Genomic DNA, 20,951 nt, shown 5'->3' on the forward strand with positions numbered 1-20,951 from the left:
GTTGGCTTTTAGAACAGTGCAGGGAAAAAGGCAGCTGCATTTCAGTGCTTAATGTGCCTTAATACTGCATGACCAGAAACCATTAGGTTCTTCATCTCATAGGTGATTAATTTCCAGGGAACATATGTTTAGAGAATAACATATATCCCCAGACTTCCTTCCCAAAAAGGTTCTCACCAAGCAATGTTAATGTTTTGTATTTACTGACACAAAAACGGGATAAAAAAGCCAACAAAACAGAGAGATGAAAAATCAGAAAATTATATTTTTTAGCAAAACTAGCTTTAGTCATTAGAGGGAAGACAAAATATTTCCCTAATTTCTGGAAAGTTCTGTGAAGCAATATGGTGGTGATGAGCAAAAAAAATATTGCAGCTAACTTTATGTGAGCATGAACTGCATCATCACTGTTCCCTGACTTCTGAAACTGGGTCATGCAAGTTCATAAAATGACTGTAACTTCTTAGGAAAAAACTCTATTTAATCTCCTTTCAAATAAGCAGAAATGTCATCATGTTGCCCCTTTCCTGCTTTGAACAGACAGCTCAGTGCTCAGGATCCTTTGTGGGGGCTGATGCTGAGCCTGGGGAGGACAGGGACAGGATGGGAAAATTGTCTGCCCAGACTCCTGAGAGAATTTGGCTGCCAAGTGCTAACAGGTCTTCACTGACCATCTGTAAAGTGAGTTTTATTCCCCTCCTCCCCACCCAGGCTTAGGCATCTTCTATATGGGTTTTCTTAGGGCAGGATCCATGATGAATGTACGAGGTTATCCAGGATCCTGCCAGCCTCCACAGCCCAGCCCCTGAGCAATGCTGACATTCCATAAAAGAACTGTTGTCAGGATTCTCTCCATCCTAGCTCTGCCTTTTCACTGAAACTTTTCACCTGCTTTATTTCTCCAAAACTTTATTGTTTTTTAACTAAACCTGAAAACAAAATTAATCTAAATAGTTTATATTTGACAATTTACGAATGTTTGTGTGTGTATTTGTCCAAGGCAGATCTTCAGTGTGAGGTTCCAGCACTGTCTCCAGTTACTGTGTAAGGACAGCCCAACAGGGTTTTCAAGTTATGCCATGCAATTGTTTGAAATGTTATGTACAGCTAAGTCTGTCTTTAAAACTCCCTGTTTATTCTGTAAGCTTTCAACATACGGACCTAAATATCAGTATTGAAGTCATCTATTTCACCTGTCTCATTAGAGAATTATATGTAAGAGCCGTAAGAATGTAAGGGTTATATAAAATTGTATCCACTATTTATGTATTATTGTCTCCAACACATATGTCCTTTCCATATGGGATGTTCTCACTGTACAGAACATGGTCGCTTCCAAGTATAACTTAACAGAAGCACTCAACCTTTGATTTTAAAACTGTGATCATCCCCACTTCAACAGCCCACGCTGGGAGGAGATTCCAGATTGTGGGGGGGAAATGGCTGCCAATCTGAATGAGGAGAAACGTCGTCAGATGGCAGGGAAGTATTTGTACGAGTTGTATTAACAGAAGCACTGACCTTTACACACTCCATAAAAAAGACAGATGGGCCTTGGATCACAGCACCCATTTGTCGAGCAAAACTCCTGAATCATCTCAGGCAGTGTTCAAATACAGCCAGGAGAAGCCTGAACACAAAGATCTCCCCTAAAATACAGCCCTGAAGCAGCAAAGGCACACCAGGTTTTGAGGTAACTGCTGTTCAAACCTTCAAATTCTAGGCAATATTTTGTTGCATAAATTTCAGCTTATCCATTGTCTGAGATGGAAAACAGATGGGCTGCAGTTTAGCTTTGCAGCAAGAATCCAAATTCAATTCTCTGGCTTGTTCTTAAGAGAGTTAATGAAAGTTGAATAATATGCACTGGCAGCCCCTAAAACCCTCTGTGGTTTTCTTTCTCTTTTCCTTGGCAGGGCAAGGCCATTCTGCATTAAATTTGCATATGGCCACCTTTCTCCCTAGAGTACTCCAGTGATTCATCTGACTATATTTCTGGTGGATAAGGGCCCTAAACTTCAGGAACTTAGCCCTCACAGAGAATCCCCATGTTCCTTGCAGCTCCTGCAAGTGAACCAGAGGGTCCTGCAGGAGTCAGCAATGATTCTGTATTTACCCTGTTTTTTCATTAAACTGGTGAGGGTGATATTCTGCTCCTCCATGACAACACTGATCTTTAACTGAAACAAATTAAACTTTCTTAAGGCAGAGAATGCACTGAGTTGTGGATGTTCATGGCAGGGATATTAATAGAGTGCTCAGGGTGGTAAACAGAACACATTTTAAAAGGAATCTAAAAGAGATCAAGAAAGAAAACACCATTTTTCAAGGAAACAACAACAAAAAAAAAACCCCAGACAAATTGAGCACGTAACCTTTGCTGTGAGTAGCATGAGTAGAGCAAAAATAGTACATTGGGTTCTGCTAGGAGAACCTGGAGGAGAGGAAGAGCTCACATGTGAGAACTCAGAGCTAAGAAAACAACACAAACGTTGCAGTCTTCTGAATTTAAGTGATGATGGGATTCAACCTGACAGACTCATTTTGAAGTTTCTGAGAGGTAGAAACTCTTTGCCAGATAAATAACTGTGAATTTGGCCTGTTAGGAGTGAGAGCCTTCTTCCAGCTGGCTGCTGCTTCCTGCCATTCCACTGTGAGCACGGAAGCTTTCCTGAAGGAAGGACTGGGAGGATTTATCCTGCTTTCTGTTTTCTGACCTGCCTGGCTCTCTGCTCAGACAGCAGCGATGTGCTGAGCCCACAGGGAGCCCTGGAACACAAGAGGGTTGGGAATGAACCCTATAGAGAGGGGATGAAAGTTTCCAGGGGTCTCTCACTCTCCTCAAAGATCAATGGGCTTGTGAGAGAAAGGGATTTTAAGAGCTGCAAGGTAACATTTGAAGTCAGCTGAGATCTGGATTCTTTCAAAGGATGCACCCTCAACAGACCTGCTGTCAATGGAGCTGGTAGGGTAGATAGCAGCCCTTTCCTGTGGCACAGAAAGCACCTTGCTCACCATGCCTGTGTGTCCCCTGTGCTCTGGAGCTGGCTCTCCATCGTGGCCGTGCAATCCAAGTGGTGGCTCAGGTGGGCATTGAGGCCTGAGTCCCTCTCATGCCTCACACACACTCAGCTTATCTCTCCTGCCTTGGAGGCTTTGATTTCTCGCCCCATAGGACATTGAGCCAATTAGACCAAAAACACTTTTTCTGAATTTTTTCTCATCCCACTCTTCTCTGAAAGAGTTTTCAAGACAAAGAATAAAGCTCAGGGAGACTAGGATGGTTTAAGGTGAGCTCCTCCTCCTTCCACTGCTCTCTGGTATTTCCAGGCAAGCTCCCTTCCTTAGAAATACTTCTATTCCCTTGCTTCCTGACTCCCCAAACTAAAAGCTGTTATTTTCTGTCTGAAGGGTGGTGGTTTTGGTTGTGTGGTCACAGTACATCATTCTCTTGGCAGATGCAGCTCTGCATTGGCTCACCTCGACTGCTGCCAGGGCAGCCCAGGTGTCCCATCCACTGGGCAGGGAGCCCTGAATCTCCATCGTCCATCAGTGGCTGTTCCAGCTTGTGACTCCCAGGAATATTTCACAATGTGGACCTCAGAGTGTGCAGCCAGCACAAACTGAAGCAGAGGATGATGACACCTGCAGGGTGTGAGGGAGGACACAGGAAAGGGCACACAAAAGGGCAAATGAAAGGACACAGGGAAGGACACAGGAAAGGACCCAGGAAAGGAACCAGGAAAGGAGCCAGGAAAGGGCACAGGAAAGGACACAGGAAAGGACACAGGAAAGGAAAGGGCACAGGAAAGGATCCAGGAAAGGACACAGGAAAGGGCACAGGACAGGACCCAGCCTGGGCTGGTGGATATGGATGATTCCAGTTACCTCCACAGCACCGACCAACAGAGAGCCAACTGCTGCTGGGCTTGGCTCACCTCTGTAACATGTGCTGGGAAGGGGCCATGTCTGCAGTGAATCACTGACATCTGGCTCCCTACACTGCATGGAGGGGCTGATTTAGGCACTGAGTTTTATAGGTGCACTGAGAGTCTAATGCTCTTTTATTAGCATGACTCCATCCTGACCTCCATGCTAAAAAAAGCAGGAACTTTCATTTCATCTCATAATCCACCAAGGGCAAACAAACAGTCAGAAATTCTACTTTTTCCTTTTCCCCAATTCTCATTAAACCCATGGTCTCTGTTATTACCATGCAGATATTTTGGACTAGTTTTTTATTACAGTCAAGTATAGATGCCCTTTGTATTTTGAGGCAGAGTTAATAGCAAAGCTTTTTTTGCTAAAGTTTCTGATTATCTGCTATGGCTGAGAGCACTTTGCCAGCAATAGTCTCCTTGGAATATCCAGGGTTATGCACAGCTTTTAATTCTTTAAAGAGTTTGGTGGTAAATAGTTTGTGTACACTGTGATCTCACTTGAAAAGCAGCCAGCAGACTTCTGAACGTGCCTGTCCGCTCTCCCAGCACCCAGACACTGCATCAGCAACCTGAAGCTGCTGAGGCAAAAGGCATATCATGGATTTAATTTAGGGGATTTTACAATGAACCATTGGGTACAGCATGCCATGCCCCATGTCCATGCATTTGGTGCATCTGGGGCTCTGTGCTCTGTAGGATGGCTCTGTGCTCTTTAGGATGGTTCTGTGCTCTTTAGGCTGGCTCTGTGCTCTGTAGGATGGTTCTGTGTCCTGTAGGATGGTTCTGTGCTCTGTAGGATGGTTCTGTGCTCTTTAGGCTGGCTCTGTGCTCTGTAGGATGGTTCTGTGTCCTGTAGGATGGCTCTGTGCTCTGTAGGATGGCTCTGTGCTCTGTAGGATGGTTCTGTGCTCTTTAGGCTGGCTCTGTACTCTGTAGGATGGTTCTGTGTCCTGTAGGATGGTTCTGTGTCCTGTAGGAGGGTGCTGGCCTTGCTGCTCTCATTTGGACGTGGCATAGAAAAGGGGAGGAGAGAGCATCCAGAAAGAAAACAAGCTCCTGTTTTGATCTGTATGCTGGAAATGCACAAGGCCAGGCTGGACAGGGGCTCAAAGGAGCCTGATCTGGTGAAATGTGTCCCTGGCCATGGCATGGGCTGGGAACTGGATGATCCTCACAGCCCCTTCTAGCCCCCAGTCATTCTGTGGCATGTTGATACAAGTGGATGGAGGCTGACCTTGCTGGCGATTTACTGTCTCTCAATACAACAATTTTCTGCTGAATTTTTTCTTTCTTTTTCAAAATATTACAAAGCAGCTTCTATTTATTTTTGTTTTATTTTGTTTTTACCCTTACTACAGTTGTGTATTTTTACTTAGGTGAGTGAAACAGTCAGCTCTCTTTGAGTGGCCATGAAAGAAGATCTGCATTTCTAGCTGTTCTGAGTGGGGAACTTAGGTACTATTGGAGGAATTTTCCTCATGAGAGGAGTGGTTCGTGACTCCAGGCACTCCAGAGTAGTCTCCAGTGCAGCAGCAGCCTGGGTGGGCACACAGAGTGTCCACATTGCTTCATTTAATGATTTTTAAACACAGTGTGACACACAGCCTCCAGGAGTGTGGGAGCACTTGGATTCCAGTAGTGCTCCCTCATTCCGCTGACTGTTCTGAGTGCTACCATTTACTCACAATAGTAAACACTGTGCCAGAGCGTGTACACAGCATCCAGGCTTTACAAAATGATACAATTATGGGAACAATTCTGAGAGACTGTGCTTAGGGAAAAGCCTTTGCTGGAGCATTGTGTAAAGCCACAGAAATGGGCAGTTCTTGGATGTCAGGAGCTTTTCTGAGGCTTTTTACTCAGATGAAATTCTGATAGAAATTAAATGTCTTCGATTAACTATGATTTGTTAATGAACAGAATTGCAGAACTTGGGGCAGTGAGCCATTCTATACCTGAGCTCCTCTAAGACTCTTAGCAGGGGTGATGGATGGCTGGATGAGGACAGCTTTTGAAGCATAAACTTTTACTAAATCAATGGACAAGATTTATCAAATTTTCAGTCATTTCCCAGAGCTTCTGCAGCCCCCACAAACAGCTGCTCTTTCATTAATTTTGTGCTAGAGCCACATAAGAGAAGACAAAAATCACGTTCTCTGAGGTTTTATGTTTTAAGACATCCAACTTTCCATTTTAGGAAGCAAAGAATGTAAACAATGGTTTTGCTTCTATGTCTGGCCAACGTACAACAGGTCCAGAATCAGTAACAGAAAATGTTCCTGAGGCCCAGCAGACCTCAAAGAGATAATGTGCATTGGCCATTAATGGTAGGTCATTATGGAACTTATTAAGTGAAGCCTTGGGACTGTCATAGAGCCTAAAGGTTGGCATAAATTTTTCATACACATTGAACTTTGCTAAATGTGCTTGCATTTGATTAATGATGACTTTCTCCAGTGCGCTAATAGGAAGAAGGAAAATGTGAGCTGGGGATGCAGCAGGGAGAAAGGGCTCCTGGAAGGAAGAGCAGTGTTGGCAGCAGGAGAACAATGGGGCTTTCCAGAGATGCCCTGCCAAGCTGGAGGAACTTTATTACTCCCTGACAAACTGCTCCTTACCTCCCAGAGACAGGACACTGAGCACAGCATGAAAGCCAGTTTTGTAATTGTGGAAGTAAAAACATCATAGCTCCAAAACACTGGCAGAAAAATCCACCTTCCATCCCTCTAAAGCCCTCATATATCACAGAGAGCAACCAGAAAACCCAACCTCAGCCCCTAAAGCCCCCCATACATCACAAAGAACAAGCAGAACTCCACCCTCAGCCCCTACAGCCCTCCTATACCACACAGAACAATTCAGAATTCATGTACAGAAAGACAGAGGAGTGGTGTGTCTGCAAGTCCTGCTGGAGACAGAGCTGCAGGAAATTTGCCTTGGCAGCCAATGCAGTGACTCACAGACTCATGGAATGATTTAGGTTGGAAAAGAAGACAACAACAACAAAACAAAGCCTTCACTTGCAGCTAGGTCTGGACAACAGCATATGGATTTGTTCAGTTGAAATAAACATGTTTTTCCCTTGTTTGGAAGTAGAACAAAAAGGGAAAGCAATCAGCAACCTCAGTCCAAAGCAGTCACAAAGTCCAAGATTCTTTCACTAACCACCAAAAATGCAAGATATACCCTAAAATTCAACTAAAATTGAACTCTTAAAAACTACAGGGTAAGTTTCTTGGGATTTTTTTTCACTTTCTAGTTTTAAAGTTGCTAAAGGTCAAACTTTTAAGCTTTTATTTTCTTTTATTTTAAAAGAGCACTCCTTTGAACAAGAGTCTGCCAAACAGTCATAGCAAAGAGGACTCAAGATAAAGCCTTCTCCTAGCTTAGATAGGTGAGCAATCAGGTATTGGTCCTGATTTTACAAACACAAAAGGAAAAAGAAATGCAGTAGGGATATGGCTATTCAATCTCCTGGCAGTGTGGTGTAGAAGACAAAGATTGATTCCCCATCACCAGCAGCCATAAATCTGCCATTCCAGAGCAGTTTTCCCACAGCCTTGGAATGCTTTACCCACAAGCCTGGTTGGTGTTTCAGCTGATGCTGTTCTTGATGCAGTTATGAACTACTGCAAATGGACTAATAAGATACAGAAAACAAAACAGGAAAAAAGTACTAGGCTTTGAGTTTGTCAGTTAGAGAACTCACAAGGACTTTGAAAATCTCAGGTTCAATTCCCTACCCCGGATAATATTTAGTTATAAAACACAAACTGTAGAGTCTGGAGTTCAGACTCTTGAGAAAGAGCTTTGCCTGACCTGGAAGGAGTTCTCAGAGTTACACACAGTCCAAACAAGTCTCTCCCTCTTTGTGCTGGCTGTTTTCTTTCCATGGGGAAACATGAAATGCTCCATGCCCTCTGCAGAACCCCCATGGATCAGGAGCTGTCCCTGCCATGCACGTGCCCCCAGCAGAAGGAGGTCTGGGGTGTCAGCAGAGTCTCCTGTGTGTGTCTAAGATTATGCAGAAAATAGAAAAAAAGATTTTCAAATTACTATGAATCCATGAATCAGAGTGGCTAAAATTGTATTAGGAATTGTAGTTGTAGCCAGTCCAGTTCAGTCAGGTTTGAAAGAACAGCCTTTCTTATCAAACACAGAGATCAGTGATAATAAATAATGGAAAATTTGTGCACTTGCACGCAGGGAATGGAACTGGGTCAAGATGGTTGATCCTCAGTTTCAGCCTAAAAGAGTGAAAACAATAGCAGAGCTCCAGAGACCTGCAGCTCACTCCTTGAAAAGCTCACTCAGACCCTTTTCCAAAGGGTTCCTTTTGCTTTTCTCTCTCATCTTTTTCCTTTTTCTCTCTTTTTCCTTTTTCTCTTTTTCTTTTTCTTTTTCTTTTTCTTTTTCTTTTTCTTTTTCTTTTTCTTTTTTTCTTTTTTCTTTTTCTTTTTCTTTTTCTTTTTCTTTTTCTTTTTCTTTTTTTCTTTTCCTTTCTCCCTCCTTGAGACAGAATGTGATTCTGATGCCATAATTACTCAATTTGTGTTACAGTAGCTCAGTATTTTAGATCAAATGCCAAAGGGAAACTTGCACAAGTTCTACCTGGATTTTTGCTTACCAACCCTTTCATTACAAAACTAATTCTGACAATGCAGCTAGACGGGGAAGACATAGAAGAATTCCACACTTTTGAGTCCCTAAGATTGTCCCTTTGTAAGGCTTATTTCAATTCCTACGCTTTTCTTTCTCTCTGAGCTTACTAGCAGCAACATGGAACACTTCAGCATTTTGCCAGTCAGTCAACATGGAGCCAACAGAACCTGCAAGCTTTTTAATACGCTTTTCTCATCTGAGTTATAGCAGCCTGTGGGTCAGGATATCACCAAGATCACAGAAATGCTGGTGGTGAGCTTGCAAGCTCGTACCCCTGGACATTGTAACAGGAACACAGCAGAGGCAATGTGAGGATTCCCAAACAAGCTCTCCCCTTCCCTATCAGTGCAATTGCTTCTTGCCAGGAGCAGGGACGGTATTCTAAGGCACTGCAGAGACACGGGAAGGAGCAGCACCTTGGCCTCCCCAGCTAGACAATGAGCTGAGCAGTTCTGCCAGCTGGAGCTCGGCATGGGCTCGGCTCACAGAGAGTCCCTCTGGAAAGGTGCTGTCTGTGACTGATGGAGTTTGGAGAGGCATTGTAGCTCCTCAAGTGATCCTCAGGCAGGACTTGCAAGAGGGAACGCTGGCCAAAGCACCACCTGCACTTGCCACTGCCCCCGCCTTACCTGGCTCTGCTGTGGTGACCCTCCTTGTGGTTAGGGTTTTCTCCAGACCCACTGAGGCTTTGATTGACCTTCCAGCTGTCTTCCAGGGATGGGAGGCTCTGTCCTTGGGGCAGGCAGAGCTAAAGCACTGCAGCGGGTGAGTCCCGTCCCAGGTGGGAATGCTGCAGTGACCTATGGCCCTTTTCGGGTGTGCCGGGACTAACCCAGTGCTGCCATGCTGGGCTGGGTTTCACCAAGCTCAGACTGAACAGCCCAGGTTCCTGTGAGCGCCGCAGTGAAGCTCAGTGTCCTGTTGGGTGCTCGTCCAGGTGCTGCCGACGGTCCGGAGTGAGGATAATTCCCAGCACTGACATTAGCAAGCCTAACTTGAAAAAAAGCACTACCATAATTGCACCTTCACTGGGAAGGGAAAAATAATCAAATGAAAAAGGACAAAACCAGCAGGAAAAGAAAATTTATTTCCAAGCATCTACGAGAGTGCTACAAACAATAGAGACTAAAACTCAAAGCATTTGAAACTATTTAAAAATGTAGTTGACAATGTCCTTCTTAAAAATTAAACATAAAAATGTAGAAAATGCAGTTATTAATTCTAAAACTTGCTCAAAAGTGAAATAAATCCAGATAGCATCAATGAGAATGGAGTCCTACGAATTACCTTTTTTTAAACTTTATTTCAGTTATTTAATTTTGAAGTGATACTAATTTATTTTTTTTTAATGTTTATTTAAATTTATAATGGAGAAATGTGCAAATCTAGCAAAATATTCTTTGGATTATAAACAGAGAAAAATCAACAACCAAAGAAATTTGAACCAAGTTAATAATAAACGATAGAATTATATAGAATGCATACAGCTATAATAAAGTGAAATTTTACAATAAATGTAGAGCAAATCTGCTGATTTAGCAAACTCTGCCTTATGAAACATAGGGATATAATGGGAGAAGTGAATAATGTTATGGATATAGAGCTGAAATACCAGTCATCATTTTAAGGAATTAAATTTTAATCTAACTACATATATGGGGAGTCTTCAGAAAAGCAACACGCCAACAAATCAGATTTCCTCTCAGACCAGGCAGTTTGGTACCTGACTGCAAATGAAGAACAGGGTCTGTAAAACTAATGTAGGAAAATGTAGATAATTTCTATTTATTGCCTCTTCCCATATTGCAGCTGCTGATCTCTGACCCTAAACAGGCAACTATATTAAATTCAGCAGAGGTACAGCTGTACTCAGATGCAGAAAATGTTGATGTGCAGAACATATCCCAATCCCTTCCTCCTCCTGAACTAATATTATTAAAAAAAAAAAAAAATATATATATATATATAAAAAAGTATAGATCCCTTTTTGGAGTAAAAACATGCATTAGAAACAACAACTCTGAGAGCACTCTCTATTTCTGTTGTCACAAATGAAAATGTCTCCCTATCTAGAGACGATGCTATTCTACTGGAAATCAGAGGGGAGAAAAAAAAAAAAAAAAAAAAAAAAAAAAAAAGAAAAATAGGAGTTAAGTGCTGGAATCTTAATTACTACTCAGGTAAGGTAATTGTCAGGTAGAACAGTCCTTAGGGAAGTCATAGCAAAACTGGGTCAGATTTCAGTCTCTAGAACCCGCAGAAGCTCAGCCCAGATGCAGAAACTCACCAGGCTGGAGTAAAGTGTAAGTACAGATTACTCCTGTCCACTCACAAAGTCACTCCTGAAACCTTGGGAATCTCTAAGATACAAGATAAATGCATATTATGAGGGAAATATTGAAAAGTATTACACTTAATTTAATCCAGGAGACACAGTAGGACTATATGATGATTCTTACTGTGTTCTGGGAGCAGCAACAAGCTGTAAATAGGGTACAAAATGTTCACCAGACGTTACATTTGTTTCAATCTAAAAAGCATTTGTAAAATGTACTTGATTTTTAAATAATCACTTAACAAGGCAACAAACCAACTACAAACACATAATAAATAAGGCTATTAAAAGGTCACAATTGTAGTAAATTAGTCAGAACTATAAATGGGACATTAGAAACACTATGTCTTTCCTTATATGCTTAATAACCAGAACAAGAATTAAAAAAGAATCAGTTTATTTCAAAGTCTGCTTCTTATATTGAAGCACATATTAAAGCAACAGTACAATGTTCATAAAATATAAGTGTGATGCTGTAACATTTTCTTACATGTCAGAATACTGATATTTGTATGTATACTAAAATAAGAATTTTAAAATTGTACAAATAGATACATTAAAAATGACATAGAAATCGGGCGCCTCCCACCGCAACAAGACAGAGTTTTTATATCTGGCACGTATTAGTTCAAGATGAAAGAATAAGCAAAAAGATTTACAAGAATCAGCAGTAACAAGTTTGATGCTCAAGAGACATAATAATTGTACATTGTACTGTACATACATCATATGGGTTTAAGCTGGCTGAATATTATATATTTCAAGTTTAAAAATGCACTACCATATAGAGTGTCCATAGTTTAAGGCGAAATTACAGCTCAGAACTGTTATCTTTTCTAATTTGTGGAAGCTTCTTTGACATAAAAGATTTAGATGTTCGTAACACATAAAAGATTTCCCTTATTTGTAGGTTCGCTTTTAGCATTTTCCTTCATTTAAATATTTCGCATTTCTTAAGTGGGTTTTCTCCTTCAGTGAAGCTGGCAGCCAACTTCCAGATTTGCCTTTTGTGGGAAAAGGTACTTCACAGTATTTACCACTTTCATGTCCCTTTTTATCAAAGGAATCCTCTCTGTCAAACTTAAATGTCTGAATGAAATTTTTCTTGATTTTTAAAAAAATACCTGCTTACATTTCCTCTGGATTCTTCAGAACTTCAGACGCAGTTCTTAAGGCCAAATCTTAAACTTTATTGTTAAGAATCATCATCGAAAGTGTCTTTGGAGCCATACAAGTCTGCAAGTTTCTTAAATCGAGGTCCCCAGTTTTGTAGATAGTCGTAGTCCAAGTCAGAATCTGTTGTCGCTGACTCCAAGGAGCTGAGGGACCCAGCCACAGAGCCCCTGCCCTCGTAGCCATAGATCTGGATGGAGTCATAGGGAGGGGCCGTGGGGTCGTTGTCAGCCTCCTGTATCCTGGTGTTGATGAAATCATCCACGTCCACGCTGTTGGGCGCAGGCCTCAGCCCTGGCCTGGGCAGGTACTGGTACTCAGGCTTGATGTCCTTGCGGGGCATGAAGCCGTTGATGCCGTCGGGGTTCTGCAGCGTGGCAATGTCAAACGCCTCCGTGTCCTCCTCACCCCCGCCCTCGTCATCGTACGTGATGATGTTCTCCCGCACGTCCTCCTCCTCAAACACGATCAGGGGCTCTTTCTTCTGCCGCTTCAGGGTGACAAACAGCACCACAATGACTGCGGAAAACAAAACACGGGTTAGACTGACTGTCGAACAGCAGCTCCCTTCTAAGGAATTACTGCATCCCCAAGCCCTCGCCTCTTCTGCTGAATTGCTGCATTTTCAGGACTCCTTCAGGTAAAAGCAGCGATGTTTGTACACAGAACTGAACACAGTGATCTGAGGCTTTCTGTCTGGGCTGCATGCCACTGCTCTTGCTAATTGCTCATTACTGCGACACTAATTCAAGGGAAGAGTTTGTGGGGCCCCCAGTGCTGCAGAACACTGTGGCACTGCCTTTGAGCAGCCCAAGCACATGAATGTCTGCAACAAAAAAAAGATGAGTCTTTATCTTCTCCTGTATGCCCAAAGCTTCTCTCTAATCCCAAGTGTAATTTCCATTAAAATGGAATTTTTTTAAGCAACACCTCCAAAGACGTATTTTGTTTGTGTTCTCACTTCAAATTTCTATAAAATAAAGTATATGAGAAAAGAAACACTACAAAACACTACAGGGAAATTAGAAAATATTGTATAAGTTTTTTTTTCCAAACCATCAGGAAACACTTTGCAGCACTTTCTTAAAAGCAGGTCTTCCACTGAGATGAGAAGCTACTCATCTGTCTTCAACATGAGATGGGTTTGAGGGAAATAGCTGGCAGGGGCCATTAATCCTGGCTGACCTCAATAAGAAACTTGCCATCCAGGGAAGATCACAAAGCTTGGAATTTTATGTCATGACCTCCTTTAAGCAGTGTCCCTGATTAGCTGGCATTAGGCCACAGAAGGACATTCTCCAAGCACATCTACACAAATTCAATGGTTTAGGATAGAAGAAGAGGCTATAGAGCTCATCTCTTTTCATCCCCAGCCATGGCAGGGACCCCTCCCAGTGTCCCAGGCTGCTCCAGCCCCAGTGTCCAGCCTGGCCTTGGGCACTGCCAGGGATCCAGGGGCAGCCACAGCTGCTCTGGGCACCCTGTGCCAGCCCTGCCCACCCTGCCAGGGAACAATTCCTAATTCCCAATATCCCATCCAGCCCTGTCCTCTGCCACTGGGAGCCATTCCCTGGCTCCTATCCCTCCAGCCCTTGCCAATTGTCTCTCTCCATCTTTCCTGCAGCTCCTTCAGGCCCTGCAGGGCCCCCCTGAGCTCAGCCCAAAGCCTCTCACAGCCTGGCAGATCAGCACTCCCTAGAAAAATCAAGATTCCTTTCTCCATCTTGGAGCTGAGGGCAGTATTCCTTTTTGGACCAAGCCCGGGGAGCAGCAGGGAAGGGAGGCATTTCACCTAAGAGGATGACGATGCAGGCCAGGATGGCGATGAGCGCGCCGGTGCTGAGCCCCGCGCTGAGCGCATAGGCCTCGGCACTGCAGGAGAGCAGGGAGCCGCCGCCGTCGCAGCCGCACACACGGATGCTCAGCGTGTTGGTGCTGCTCAGCGGGGGCACACCGCCATCGCTGATCACGATGGGCAGCAGGTACAGGTCCTGCTTCTGCCGGCTGAACCCCTCCCGCCGCACCAGCACGCTCGCCGTGTTATCTGGTTGAGGAAGAGAGAGAATCGTCAGTAATTCCTGCACAGAGTCCTCCTGGTCAGTATTGAAAAGGAAATTATCGTGCTGCAATTTTCAGGGGCTCTAGCGTTATTTCTATTATAAACCAGTAGAGAGTGTCGCCTTTCTAATGACCCAAGAGCAATTACAGCATTTTATTAATTCATACAGCACCACACTCAGCTTTAATTCTTTAATTAACACAAGCAACACAGATAATCTCTGTCTGATAGCACCTTTTAGCACCTGTAACTTTCTGAGTAAGTCATAATATTTTTTCAACTATCCAAATGGTTGGACCTTCTTATTGCTGTCTGAGCTGGTTTTAGTGTCTCTCCACAATTAAAGCTTTCAGTGGAGGGATAACACCCATATCTCCCTTACGTGTTCTTGGAGTCACATCTAAAATCATGGTAGAGAGAGATCTGTCCTGAAATGGGCTCTGATAATGAAACTCCCACCAAAACAAAAGCCAGTATTTGCTGTGTATGAGTAAATTTGAGCCTTGTTGTTTCAGTAAGGAATGCTGAAGGTAAGTGTGTTTTATCAGAATCTGGTTTTCACCCAAAGTTCCAAATTCAGCGAGCTTGATCATACATGCAAAGTATGTCTGGGCACATTTTGAATTACATGGATGTGAGGAAGAGCTGAATCACAGAATCAAAGAATGGGAAGGGCCCCTGGGGATCCCTGAGTCCAACTCCTGGCAGTATTTCTGTAACTCTATTGCCATTGTCCTCATGGGAGGTGACCTGCCATGGTGCGGGGGACCAAAAATGATCTGCCACCTCATCACAGGACATTTTGGACAGTCCTGCACACTTCCTCTGCCTGAAGCCTTGAAGGAGGACAGGGTGAGATGAGACCCTGGGCTGAGGCAGCCTGTGCTTCCCGCTCCCAGGAGAACACCAGCAGGGCTCCCTTGTTGTGCCCCTCCTCTCTCTCTCAGCTCAGCCTGAACCAAAGTTTATAGCAGCTGTAAACATCCCAAAGTAAATAAAGTGAAGCAATCATATCCCTGGTTTTCAGACCTTCAAAAGCCAGTTTATATTGAAGATTTATTCCACACAACCTTTCCTGGCTTGGTATGTTCTTTATTTTTATCTATATAACAGAAAAGGGGAAAAAAAGAGAAGTTCTTTTATCTGCTGAGGGAGGGCTGTTCACCTCTGAAGATACCCACTTTACTGCTGCCTCAGGCTTCTGCAGATTAATCGTTTTCCTGTTGAAGAGTCAGCATAAATCCCAGAATTTAATAATGCAAACCATAAAACCTCTCCTAATGATCTAATCACTGCGATTTCCATGGAAATCTGTGAATAAATTATAGAGAAATATAGAGAATATAGAGAAAGAGAAGCATTTTTGCCTTGCATTAACCACCCTTGCAGGCAGTGCCTCTGATGTAGGACAAGGTCTGAAACTGTCCCCAGATGTGGTCAGTCTATGAAATGAGGAGGATGCTTGCACTGCTTGACTCTCCCAGGAACTTCACCAGAAAGGATGAGTATTTTAGATAGGAGCTGCACATTGCATACCAAATGAATGCACACCCCATACATTCACCTGTCCTGCCAGCCCACACCCTTGGTGCCCTGAGTGCCCACCTGGCCATGACACAACTGTTGCTTTTTGGTGCTGAGTCTCACAAAAAGAACAGCTGGGTAGAAAGCAGCTTGTTAACTTCTCCTTTGCACAATGTCACATTTGCTAAGGACAGAGATGCTAATAAAGATCTGATTGTTTGTTACTCGTGGCTCTAGGAGGTGCCCTTTGTCTCTCTCAGAGTCCTCCTAATCTCCTGAATGTTCCCCTGCACCTCCTAAACTCTGGGGCACAATTTTTTACAGCACCTGAGCAATATCAGTATCTGCCTGACAGGAACCTTATCTTAGGACTTTAAATTAATGGGTTCATAGCAATTTGGTAAAATAGGAATACATCTAATATCTATTAACCTATCAGCTAGCTTAAACTAATATACTGATCCAGAACAAAACTGTTCTACAGAATCCTCTAAAATGCACTTAATAATTAATTTCCTCAATGGGAGAACCAAGATCTGTTCCATTAAATGAAAAATCACAACAGGGCAGATTATTCTTGTGGCAAAAAATATGTACATTAACAGGGGGCTGAGCTACAGCTGTCGTCAGGCTGCAAGGGCACTGTGTAAGGAATGACAATACCATATATTAGTACATGTAGTCTTTGGCTATGCATATTTTAGAATGTGTTTTATTTTTCTTGCCTTTTGTCAGCTGAAATAGTATCCCTAATTAGAAATAAGAAAAGGATGGCAAATTGTTCAGCTATTGTACAGACTGGCCTGGTCTAGTGCAGTCACTTAAACTAAACAAAGATGATTTTGATCCAATGGCTGATTTATATGTTTTAATGGGAAGTGATTTTTAGTTTAACATAAATATTTTTAAAGAAAAATCCAAACAACATGCCTGGCTAAAGTTTAAAAAATGACTACAATACATCAAGCCTAAAAGGCCATTTTTTAAACTTTTACTGTTTTATGTTCACTTCTCACATTTAGAAGAAACATAATATCTGTAAGAGAAAAAAAACAAACACCCCTTTCTTACCTAGATAAAAGATAACATATAATCCTAGCTAATATTCTCATCCTTGCTTTTTTATTATTTTCAAGGCCCAGGAGTAGAACTGTAATCCTGGCAAAATGGCATTTTTTAAGCCAACAGAAGTTAAATGTCAATACCAGCTTAAAACTATTACTTAACACACATGGGAACTACTTGACTGTCAGTCCTAATGAACACAATGGGGGTTAACACAAGAAGGAAAAGAACAGTCATCTCAAGGCCATTCCCAAAATTTCACATTTTTCCAGCTATTATTGCCTTGGCTACCCAATATCCAGAGGTGTTGCAAATGAAGATTCCCTGTGCTCTCTGTGAAATCCTCACAACTGGAAGCTAAAATTGCATTATTTTTTGTGATCCTTATACTGATCTACCTGATCTTTGATTTTTGTCTTTTTTTCTGGTGATCATATTGACGATTTCCAATTTTTCCTGTGTGCATAGGCAAATGTATCTTAGGTTTTGTGGGCTTATTAAAACATAGGTTGTGTAAGGAGGATTCTAGATTACAGGAGCTAACTGCAGTGTGAATTTTATCACCTATATCAGGGATAAGTGCTGATTAAGCCACAAAATGAAACAATTCCAGGGGTCCAGTTGTCTAAAATCCTTCCCAGGAGTGGCAATAGCTGCGGATAATCCATGGCAAAATCCTGTGGCTTGATTGCGTGTTTCAAATTTTTTTTGTTGAAAAAATGTGAAGTATGTGTTTGAGTGTAAAAAGCAGATTTCAGGCACAGATTTTTGGGGGCTCACAAGTTTAATTTCAGGCTCTTTCTTGTGAGTTTGGGATTGCATCCCTTCCAGCAATTCCAGGCTGAGGGAGCCCAAGGAAAGGACATCTTAGCACAGGAGCCAGTAGGGTTAAAAGCAGGAAATCCATTTACTCAAAATCTGCCTCTCTGCTGTGAAGGGCCACAAGCCTCTGCTGCTCTTTTGAAGGCCTGACTTCAGTGGGGGAACTGAGCAGAGCCTGGGCAGACAGTGCTGTTTGTTTATGAGCTATAATATAAAGAAACAGTGCAAAAGTAATTCTATGTTTTATCCCAGCATGGGCTACGCCATTATCTCATGTTTTCTATGGGAGATGGGCTCAGCTAAAAACTTGGTAACACAGTGGGCTATTAATAGGATGTAGAACATGATTATGCTTTTTTGGATTACTGCAATATGTGATTACCTTCAGGAGCTGGTAAAAAGAAACTCTATTAAATGATAATTATGGGACTGTATTCACTTTAAAGTTCTGTAATAGGCCCAAACACTGGAGTTTTCATTAACTGTTCTCCACAGTTAATAAAGCCATTTTTCTCTGAAAGTAGCAATTCCCTCTGAAAGCTGTGGCATGGCTTATAGAATACTCAGATTTACAACTGAAAAAAATAACTTTAAATGACCACAGACATTATTTGACTTGAAAACGGTAGCACACTCTCCCTAAGAAGTTTTTTTATATGAGAGTACACAGAATTTTAACTTTTTTACTTTGGTCTAGAATAATTTACTTTAATAACCCACATGAAATATGCAAACTAACAACATCATTGCACTGAGGATTGAACAAAATGAGGGAAAGAAAGGATGGAAATGGATGATTTCCCTCAGACTTACATCCAAAACCCAAAATTATATGGGAAGATTCAATTCCTTAATACTGTCTTCTTGCAATAACCTTTTTCAGTATTGTCAGGTAGAAACAGACATCATAATTTTGACTAGAATGCATTTTTATCTGGGTTAATTTTGCCAGTAATGAACTGGCTGCATATGGAAATGAAGGATGAGTGGGATTGACTGGAGTCAGGAACCATAATATCCATCAGAGTATCTCCACTCTGACCTATGCTTCCTCTGCTAGATTATAAAATCTAATCTACTTTCAGTTTGATGTGGTGACCAAAAAATGTATTTTATAGTGAAATCTGGCCTCCAGGTCTCAAGCAAAGAATACATGCTTATTTACTCCTCTCTAAAAATACACCCATGAATTTTTCAAAACTTGTGTTTTACTACTTTAAAGAAAATAAATATATGCCCTGCACTGGTTCCTTTATAAATTGCTTATGTGTGTACAAGTGTCAAGCACTAAGCAACAGCATTACTTTGATCAGTCAGGAATAACAGAGATTTTGTTTGGGAGCTCTGATGATAATTGCCCTCCCTTCAGATGTGGAGAGCAATATAAAGTGTGCCTCAACAGAACAGTTTTTACTGAAATCATGTATCTGGATTGTGTTGCCTTTTGTACTTCTGGCACTCTTGGATTAATTATTTAAACCAGTTCAACCAAGTTTTACTTTTCAGAAAACAGTCAAGTTTCCTTCAAACATTCAAGCTTGCTAATCAAAACCAATTCCTTAGAAGCTAAAACAGTTTTTTCCCTGAGAAGGGAAATAAAAAATGAACATTGAATCAGAATACAATGAAATAAATTGAATAAATATGTATAATGGCCAAACCTGACTTTTTTTTTCAGTTTACCCACTTCCCCTAGCTCGCTCAGCCTCTGGCAAATTCATGTCACTGATGTTATTATGTTGTGATCAATTGAATTTTGACACTCACCCAGGCCTGAGGGTTTTGCTTTCAAATTTCTTACATCTAGCCATCAATCTGAATGCAAAGCTCTGCTTTATTTTGTGAATATCAAACTGGCAAAGGGATCAGGATATCCAGATCCTGAGGCAGCCAATCCAGGTATGTTCCACAGAACAAATCCCCATTTCATTTCCTGCACCAGGCAGTGATTTAATTTCATTGGAAATCTAGCCCATGTCTCTTGTGATCCATAATTTACAAAAGTTGGCAGGCACAGTGGTGAACAAATACAAGCAGCCTAATAATTTATGCTGTCTCAGCTAATTTTAGGTTTCTCTAAATCAAGGAGATCTGCCAATTCCATTTACTGAGAGTTTGGCAGTGGTTTTATCCCCTTCCTGGGAGATAAAATGGCAGTGGATTCTTCCTGTCGGGTATTATTATGTAATTTAAAATATGCATTCAAGAAAATGCAAGTGAGTTAACAAACATCCCACTTTCTCAAGAACATCATTGCATCTCAGCTGTATGCTTTTGCCTTCTTCTCCTAAATCTCAGAGAAAGACACTCTGCTAAAGTTAATGACAAGGCTGTTGCATTATACTGCCCATTAGTTCTACTTTGTAATTTCTTTGGATTCTGATACAGTGGGAATCTTCACACAAACCTCTGTTGTCTCTGAGTGTAAAATTTGGATTATGAATAATTTCAGGTGGTAAACTGAAGATAAATCTTGGTCCATTGGCCGAGTCATCCTTGTCATCAGCACTAATTGTAATAAATTGCTGTAAAAGAAAAGCACTCTGTAAACAAACAGCTCCTTCTCTGGGTACATCACATACAGACAGCATTCTGAGACAGCCCTTGAGTAAGAATTGTGAAATAGCAGAACCCCCCTCAAATACAAATATATGCAATTCCAAACACGGAGCTGACTCCAAAGTACAACAGCCAATCTCTACTTACTATTGCATTAATCACCCCAGAGTTACAGCTGTAAAAGCACACACCTTTAACATTCTTATACACAAATATGTGTTAATGGTAACACAATAGATTAAATACAATTCTGCAGAAAACTCAGCAGCTGAGAAAGTCCTTTTTAAACTGCTATGCTGACTGCAAAGGCACAGAGCATGTGCAGAGCTCTATTTCTCTGTGCTCCTAACACCTCACAGATTGCCACGAATAAATCTGTTGGCTAAACTCTACAAGCACCACACTGGGATTCTTCCCATAAGACACTGAGTAGTTCCATAATATTTAAACCAGTCTCATAACTGGGAAAGCTGCCCTCAGCCGACTCCACTGCCCCTGTGCTGGTGGGAACTCTCAGCCAACACCAATCCCACTCTGTGCACAAAGCACTGGATAACTGTTGATAGCAGTTCAGAAATAAAGTGCCTTTCTGGGTGCTCAAGGCTTTCTGGCTAAGGCCTCAAAACAAATGTTCATTTATTCCCTCTCATTGGAGCTGACAGGGCAAAACTGGGCTAACCCCCTGCGGGAAGAGCCGTGTGTGGGGAGGTAGGGAATGGGAAGGTGCTGGACAGAGACAGGCTGTGGGAACAGGAAAGGTGGTGGGCACAGGAAGATGTTGGGAATAAGGTAATTGGAACAGCAAGATGGT

The 20,951-nt window shown here is 42.1% G+C and overlaps 1 protein-coding gene across 3 annotated transcripts in view; it reads right to left on the bottom strand.

The window, feature by feature from the left end:
- Positions 1–11,318: 11,318 nt before the first annotated feature.
- The window catches only part of CDH11 (cadherin 11), an 85,017-nt gene continuing 75,384 nt past the window's right edge, over positions 11,319–20,951 (bottom strand). For all 3 annotated transcript variants that reach the window (XM_079315880.1, XM_079315878.1, XM_079315879.1), the window contains 3 exons: positions 19,989–20,106; positions 13,904–14,155; positions 11,319–12,630 (listed from right to left, as the gene is read on the bottom strand). In XM_079315880.1, coding sequence (XP_079172006.1) covers positions 12,134–12,630; positions 13,904–14,155; positions 19,989–20,106 — 867 coding nt within the window. In that variant the 3' untranslated portion in view covers positions 11,319–12,133. The remainder of the gene's footprint in view (positions 12,631–13,903; positions 14,156–19,988; positions 20,107–20,951) is intronic.

The sequence above is a fragment of the Erithacus rubecula genome (assembly GCF_903797595.1).
Source record: "Erithacus rubecula genome assembly, chromosome: 12".
Lineage (NCBI taxonomy): Eukaryota > Metazoa > Chordata > Aves > Passeriformes > Muscicapidae > Erithacus > Erithacus rubecula.